The sequence below is a fragment of the Carassius auratus genome, chromosome 45 (assembly GCF_003368295.1).
Source record: "Carassius auratus strain Wakin chromosome 45, ASM336829v1, whole genome shotgun sequence".
Taxonomy (NCBI): domain Eukaryota; kingdom Metazoa; phylum Chordata; class Actinopteri; order Cypriniformes; family Cyprinidae; genus Carassius; species Carassius auratus.
In genome coordinates, this window is record NC_039287.1 from 8,062,907 (window position 1) to 8,071,796 (window position 8,890).

General features: G+C 35.2%; 1 protein-coding gene across 1 annotated transcript in view; it reads left to right on the forward strand.

The window, feature by feature from the left end:
* LOC113062689 (beta-taxilin-like) overlaps nt 1–8,890 on the forward strand; it is a 20,147-nt gene that overhangs the window by 10,086 nt on the left and 1,171 nt on the right. Inside the window, 7 exon segments of the mRNA XM_026232667.1 lie at nt 2,873–3,067; nt 4,590–4,709; nt 5,353–5,427; nt 7,367–7,376; nt 7,379–7,458; nt 8,484–8,579; nt 8,668–8,885. Of these exon segments, the coding sequence (XP_026088452.1) occupies nt 2,873–3,067; nt 4,590–4,709; nt 5,353–5,427; nt 7,367–7,376; nt 7,379–7,458; nt 8,484–8,579; nt 8,668–8,885 (794 nt within the window).

Genomic DNA, 8,890 nt, shown 5'->3' on the forward strand with positions numbered 1-8,890 from the left:
TATTTTTACAGTTTTACCACTCTCATTACAAATTATAAGGTTATATAAAAAAATCTACCCCAACTTCAAGCCTTGGTTTCAAAACATTTTGAAATTCCTATGGTTCGAGTGTGAACCGAAAAATGAGGGTTAGTTTTAACAGATTTTGGGTAAGTTTTATAATATAGGTTCATTTTTAATAAATGTAATGAATTTTAATATGCATGTGTAATACAAACGGGAGAACAAAATTTAATTGGTACCAGTTTGCCAAACTTTAACACACATGCATTACACATTAATAAATAAAAAACACAAATTTGACAGAACATCATATTTAATAATGTTTAATTATTTGGTTATATTTAGGTACTCTTCCTGAAAACAAAGTGATTTGTAAAAGGTGTCATTATACATTGCAATTACAAGTTTTTGACCTGCAGGTGCCACCATCCTGTGGTGTTTGAGAGCAGCCAAACAGTGAATCGTTTTGCAAAGACAAATAATTCAGGGTTTCAAAAAGCTTTGTTTCTCCCATCACTATGTTTAGCATTCACACGATTCAATAAAAAGAACAGACTCATAAGAGTCATTAACAAGGGAATCTATATTTTTTTAATTCTTTAAAAGATCCAGTTCATAAGAGCTTGGGAATCAGACTTAACTGGTCGCACTGTATGTTTTTGATTCATGTAAACAGTTCTGAATATTAAAAATTGCAACCTAATTTGTGAATGCCTCTCTCAACTGAGATGCCATATTTGTCATTTTACAAAACTGTTATTCAGCACTTGAAATGTTTCCAGTTGTCGGATATAGCAGTCCACTCATTTCTTTCACTCTGCCAAACAATTATATTGCCTTCCAAGAAACAATATTACCTCCATTTGGTGAACGTGTACATAATATGAAAGATGTTATGAATCTTGCGCAAAGCACCTGGAGCCATTTTCTGTTTGCAGTTCAGCAACTGATTTCAGTACATTTGTACTGCTCAACGAACAGGTGCACGGAGGACTTTGTGAGAAAAGGTAGTGGTTTCTGTCCCAGCATCCACACACACAAACTTTTTTCAGTTTTTGTGGTCTGTAAGGTGACTCAGAGGAGCTTTCTAATCACGTTTGCATTGTTTTTTGTCCTCCGGGCATTGAAGATATTAAACTCTTGCTCTAATATAAACTCTGCATGCCTTTGGAAGCTGATGCTATCCTTCCCTAGAGGCTGGCTTTGACCTTGTTCACTCCCCAGTCAATTTTATTCAAGTATTATGGAAGCCATTAATGAGTGGGTCATAGCAGAACATCTAAGCCCTGTGTGTAGGTGCGACTCTCAGCTATGAGGACCATAAATTAGATTTAATCTGGGGTCATTTCCTTCGCGGTTATGTGAGCGATTCACCTCCCTGATGAGCTTGTGTAGTAATACAGCTTCAGCTTTCCCAGGTGGAAGCTTGAGACTCATGTCATGTGTAAACACAGGCAGGCAAACAGATTCAGCCCTGGAGAGGAACACTCCATGTGTGGATTCCTTACGAATCGCTGAGTCAGGAAGCTGGTGCTTCTGAAACAGGAGCTGATGTTTACAAAAGCGCACACATTGGATGGCAGGCCTGTTTCATATTCACACGTCCAATCCCAGATACTAAAAAAGGATAGTGCCACATAGATCTCATGTAGCTTAATATGTCATTTGCATCATTTGATTAATATGATCATTAGCTAGCCTTCACCACTTCCAGACCTTGTAAGGTAGAAAAATAGTGCAGTTAAAGTAGCGGTTAGCACTATGGTGCTCATGTGGGCCACTCAGGTTCAAGTCTGGCCTATAACATGTCCATTCCCTCTCTATTTCACTATTCACAATAAAAGCCCCTTCCAAAAGGTTGTCCATTACTACTTTTGTGACATACTACTTTTATTAAAAATAATAATGTTTATGTTTCTTTTCTTTTTTTTTAAATAAAGGTTACAACTCTTTTGTAAACTGTGTTACTTCTCAAATGCCTTTTTATATATTTTATCTTTTAAATATATCTTTTTTATATAGTTTATACCAGACACAGACTTCCAATCTGTGTTAATACGAAAATACAAAAGTCCATCATGAGCATTTTATAATATTATATTTAATATATCATATATGTTTTAGAATGATGACAATCTAAAATAAGTCAAAAAACAAACCATTGTGCATTTTTCAATAATTTTCACACAATAAGAAATTAAATTGTAATTTTTTTATTCATTTGTAACATATTAAGATTATTTTTAATAGTAATTTCCACCACTATAAATATATATATATATATATATATATATATATATATATATATATATATATATATATATATATATATAATATTCTATTTTTTATTTTTATGTTTTTTTATGCATTTTATATTCGTTTATTTTAGTACTAAAACTTATTTAAGTTAGTTGACGATGCAACATTTCTCATTTTCGTTTAAGTGATTTTAAGTTTAGGCTTTTCATCTAATATTTATATTATTTGAGATTTATTTTAATTAACAAATATTTTATTTAAATAGTGACATTTAGTGTTAGCATGACTGGAATGAAATATGTAGTTACGAATGAAGCATAACACTTGTGATCAATCCAGATGTCAAATTCAAAATTGTATATAACTGTCTGTATTTAGAATATATAAAATCCAAACTATGAAATAAGCTGAAGTAAGAGCTGGCCATTTTATTCCACAAACATTTAATATATAGTTTCTTCTATACAGAATGCTATCAAATACAATACATTATTTGACTTACCGTCTAGTCTCACACCCTGACCTAATACTAGATCTAGATTGCTTTCATCACTTAAGGCTGCACATTCCCAGATTTCCCACTCATTTCCTTCTCTCTTTTTCCCTGCAGGAGGAGAGTCTGCAAAGGCTGCGGGAGGATGAAATGAAGCGGAAGGAGATCACCGATCATTTCCAGAGCACGCTGGTGGACATTCAGAATCAGATCGAGCAGCACAGTAACCGCAACAACAAGCTGTGCCAAGAGAACAGTGAGCTGGCCAGCAAACTCAAGACCATCATAGAGCAGTATGAGCGGAGAGAACAGGTACAGACCGAAAACAACATACAAGACATATCTGTACACATACCATTTGAAATGCATTAAATCCACACATAAGCAGAGATACAGCAGGCCCACCTTTCACAGTCCCTCTGCTGCATAACAAAACTCTATTTTCAGCTACACAGCACTGTGCTGTCTATGTGGGCAGTGTGAAGACTGTACCTGTTAATATGGGCCCTAAAATAAATATGTGCTTACAGTGTGAAGCAGATTGAAGACCTGTGTAACGAAAGCCAGCAAAATTAATTGAGTATTTTTCAAACACCCCAACATCTAACACATCTGTCAAAGCGATTCAGTCACAAATCCATTTAAAGCTGCACCCCGAGGCACAGTTGAGATTAGAGTAAGTGTGTGATACGATTTGATTTTTTGTTCTGGTCCATCTGAAAAGCTGAATGAGTCATTACTGGGGTTCCGAACTTATTTCAAACTCTGCAATTACATTACAGTCAAAAAAATTCAGAACAATTGCTTTTTTTATGTCATATGAAGCCTCTTATGCTCACCGAGGCTGCCATTTATTTGATCAAAAATACAGTAAAAACTGTAATTTTGTAAAATATTATTACATTTTTTTTCTATTTGAGTATTTTTGTTCAAGTGCAGCCTTAGAGAGCCTAAGAGATTTTCAAAAACTTTACAAAATTATTCATAATTTACATGAGCAATTTTTACAGTCACTGTGCATAAAAAAACATATGCGTGTTTTACAGCTGGAGCCTGTCAGAGCTGTAATTTCACAACACTAGGTGGAGGAAACTACACACTCACACTTTCTAATCCTGCTATATGCACAGTAGATACTGGTATTTTTTTACTTTGACTCAGGGATTCACGCCTGGTTTGACAGTGAATATAGCACCTTGTAAAACACTCAGTATTCTGTATCTAATCACATGAGGATCGACCGATGGAATGACAAGCCTGATGTGTGGGGAAGTTAAACTCAATCTGTCATGCTGATGGGTACCACAGAGGCTGCTCGCACACAGCTGTGTTGTGGGCTAAATTCGACAAGGAGAATTGAACTAACTCGAATAAATTGTGCAGCGTGTCTCTGCTGCCCTCTGCTGGCTGCGATAGAGACACACATCTCATGAGCGGGTGCTTAATGTTATTTATACTAGAACATGTTCCTGGAACAACATCCCTATTGACCAATCACCACCCTGATTTTAGGTGTAAAAGAATTGATACGAAAGCTGTTCCAAGAACAAGAAATGATGTTGATCCTGGAACCAGTTCTGCTTGTTAATCATCACACTGTGTGGTGTATCAGGATAGAGGCAAACCCAAAATCTCAATGTTGAAATGCACTGCCTTAAATGTTGTTCCTAGAAATTACAAGAGCTGGAAAGGGAAACTACAAAAATAAAAGGAAATAAAATCCGGCATCCCTGCGACCCTAACTAGGACAAGTGGTTTGGACAATGGAATGGAATTAGATTAAATCAGCTATGACCCCATTGCGTCTAAATTAATATTCTGTATTTTTATGCAGACTTTAGAGAAGATCTTCAAACACAGAGATCTACAGCAGAAGCTGTCTGATGCCAAGCTGGAAGAAGCCAACATGCTCCTCAGTCAAGCTGAAGAGAAGCACAAAAGGGAGAAGGAATATGTAAGACACACAGATCTCCTATCCTGGCTCTTCAGATTTGCCTCAAGCAAAACGAAGGGCAGGCAAATTCATTTGCATGTGCTTACAATGATTTTCTTTACAAGCAGGGTCTAAAACAAAGTGCCAAAATGCAATTAAAAACTAGCTTGTAAAAGGAACTGCAACATAATATATTAAACTGATATGTATGAATGATAATGTGACCTTTCCTGATGAATGCATTCAAATAACGCTGTCAGCTAAAGAAAACATCTGGTGAGTGAATTGCAAGTCTTCTCAGTGGAAAATTTCCCATAAAAAATGTTTCTTGGATCTTCGTTTGGTCTCTATAATTCCATGTAGGAAAACATATGTAAAATAAACCTCACATAAAGGTACTGAAACAAGAATGCAAAGAACAAAATTACAATACTTTTATGATATAAAGTCACTTGCTCATCTCAAGTGACAAAATATCCATATAAGAATAAATAAATAAATAATAATAATAAAAAGAAAGAAGTATAAATATTATATAGAATCTAACAATAAATTACATTTTCTCACACGAGGCAAAAAGTAAATTTTAGACCCTGTTTATAAAAACGTTTCAGTGAGTCTCAAGAACTGGCACATGTTAACATCTCACCATTTATGTTGTTAGTTGCTTAAAGAGGCTATTGAAAAAACAAAGAAATGCTGCGCTATGAAGGAGCAGGAGTTACAGATGAAGAAACAGGTAATGCCAAGTTCTCGGCCTCTCTCACCTGTTTGTGTGTGTGTCTTGTGTTTAACCAGTTACTCACTCAGGCTGCAGAGTGGAAACTACAGGCTAAAGAGCTGAAAGAGCAGCACACTGTCATGCAGGCCCAGGTGAATATCTATCGCTGTGGCATTACCCACAATCCAACACTCTCTCCTCTCTAGCTGTGGTGTTTCTCTCACTGAGCTGTGTGACAAACCACATAAACCAATCAATCTTTAAAAGGCAATTCATTTATAATGGTGATTCATAGCCATTAGGAGCACTTAATGCTCTGTCTGGATTCATTTCAGTTGAGATGGATATAGATAAATTATAGACGGATGTTTATAAAAAATATATACCGGTATAGATATAATGAGAGCTTCACATTCCTGTGTAGACCATAATAAAGTACTTTTTTAAGTGCCTCAAGAGATAGTTTATCCAAAAATGAAAACTCTGTTCATTTTTCTGTTCAATTCATTTAGTCACCCTCATGTCGTCCTAAAGATGTATGACTTTTTTTCTTCAGTGGAACACAAAAGGAGAAATCGTTTACAATAAATAAAGTCTGAGGTTTTCCAGCAACCAAAAGGGCACAAAACATCATAAAACTGGTGCATATCGAGAAATATTATTTGGTCTTAGAGCAGAGAAATCATGTAGATACTGGTTAATTCTTTAACCTGATAACTGTCACTCACGTTTTTGAAGATAGACTTGAATGTGCATGATACAAACCCACATTTTTTTAATTCATGACTGAAAACATTTTGTGACATGATTTTGATGTACCATTTACATGGTAATACAATGTCTGATTTTAAAATGGGTTTTGAAGGATGAATTTTGAGATTTTATGTTTTCAAGTGATATATAACTTCTGATGATTTCTAAAATGTTATAGAGGAAAAAGGCAACGAGGAAGTCTTATTTTTAAAAAAAAGGTCAAAACTCCTTTTGTAATGTAGATTTCTGAGGGTGCACTCTTGTCATAAATGAATCTATTACTTTTCCTACATAATTTTTTACAAAAAATATTGGTAAAATATATTTTTGGGAGTCTTAGACCTTTCCAACGATATATAGTTGGTCAAGATTAGATTAGATTTGATTGTAATATAGTATAGTCAACGTAGGTGTCCCGTATACGGGACGGGGTGACTGTTAGCAGGTTAAGGAAATGAATGCAATCTCACTGTCTCTGAATCACCAAAGTTATGAATTTGAGTTATGTTGATAGCTGTATGAAGGCCTCCTGTCTTTCACGGCTCTATTATGGCAACACAGACGGAGATATATCATTTCAGTGTATTATTATAGTTCACAAGCATCACAAGTGCTCAACAGTAAATACGACCTGGATGCGTTTCATTGCTGCTATCATAAATAATAAGTGATGCCTTTCACATTACATACTGAGTCATTGCAGAAAGTGTTCATTTATTTAAAGCTTTGTGTTTTTTGACTGGAACATTTGCCTTGACTAATTGCAGATGGATTGTGTAAAGTGCAGCTGCAATATCAGCGATTAACTCTTTCATCTTTCCATCAGGTCCATAATGTAAACAGAAGAATGAATAAGTAAATTAATGGATGTATGAATGAATAAAAGTAATATTTATTTATCCATTCATTAATGTATTCGTGCTTATGTTTATTCATAAGGGAATAAATACATACATTCATAAGAAAGAACAACTTTTTTTTTTTTTTTTGCTTTTTCCAAAATAAGATATATGATATATGATATATGAAATATATGATATATGATATATATGATATATGAAAAACAATATAAGAAAAATGTAAACGGAAGGCCAAGCTGATAAGTATGAAATGTCATTGTCATTGTGTGTGTTTCTCTTACTGTACTCCAAGGTATTGATATACAGTGATTTTGTGGATGCTAACACTAATTTTCTTCTTTCAGCTGGCGTTGTACTCCAGAAGTTTGATGAGTTCCAGAACACACTAGCAAAAAGCAACGAAATTTACATCACTTTCAAACAGGAGATGGACAAGGTTTGTTGTGTTATGCACACTTTTAGAGTCAAAAGTTGATAGGAAAAAAGTAGGAATGATTCGTTTATACTTGTATTTCAGTGAAAATATCTAAATGATAAATTTACTTGCTTTAATTTACTTACTTTCACTTTATTTTAACTCTGCTTGATGATGCAGCAAGATACACTTGTATTAATGCTACAATCTCTGAAAACAAGTCTTAATCTCTGTTTAACTGTAAAATAAGACAAAATACTTTTGTTAAAGGTACAATTTGAAAGTTTTTTGCAGTAATATCCAAAAACCACTAGGCTAGAGTTATATATTTTGTCCGGCTGATTACTGACAATAGCTCTAATGTTTTCAACTACTTGTAAATCATGAGAAAATCCCCATTCTAAACAGTGTCACGGGGCAGTGCAGTCGCCTGTCAATGACGTTAGTTCCCCATTGTTACCGCCTTTACTGACATAGAAACCACATGACAACAGTGTCGTGGACATTGCGGAAGTAGCTTCGCGACAAACTTCAACTAGAAAGAGATGTCGATCTCGCTTGTGTTTAACTCGACAGGTGAGTTGTTTTGATTCGTATCTTTACAGAAAACGTATGCTATTATAACAATCAACTAGATTAGAATTATGGGGTGCCAATCACGGGGCATCGCGTCTCTAGACCCGCGCGAGGACTCGTCTGATCTATAGTCTGATCGCGTCTTTGCATTGACTTTGTATATAATCTACTCACGCAAATCGTTGAACTTGCATTAAGTCCATGATTTATCTTTTCGTCTGATTGATGGCCATCAGCGATTGAGTAGAAGACAACAAATCCTATCATTCCACGCTCTTTCTTAGCGTCATCAAACCACGCGATTGTTATTGTTTTGATAGTGCGCCCTCTCGTGGCAGGTCCTACAACCGATACCTTTAAGTATAGGATTTTTTCCCCCTTTTTTTTTTTTTTGAAGTGAACAATTTAAAATGCCTTTGTCTATTTTAAAGCATATAAGTCTTATGCTGATCACATTTTTATTTGAACAGATGACAAAGAAGATGAAAAAGCTGGAAAAGGAGTCGGACATATGGAAGACACGGTTTGAAAGCTGCAATAAAGCTCTTGTTGAAATGATTGATGAGGTAATGTAATGTAATGATGTAAATGACTTGTCAGTATTTGATTATCATTAGCGTTTCACTTATTTACTGTTTAACTCTACTCCAACAGAGATCAGAAAAGGCCAAAGAGTTTGAACTCTTCACTTTGAAAATCGACCGTCTGGAGACTCTGTGCCGAGCACTGCAGGATGAAAGAAAAAGTTTATATAGCAAGATTAAAGAAATACGGTCCTCAGAAAAGGTTCTAGCAGCTGCAGTGGATTTGCCACAAGTAGATGAGCTTCCAGAGCTTGTCCAACTTCCCAAGTTAGCTCCCAACCCCATGTTGACCA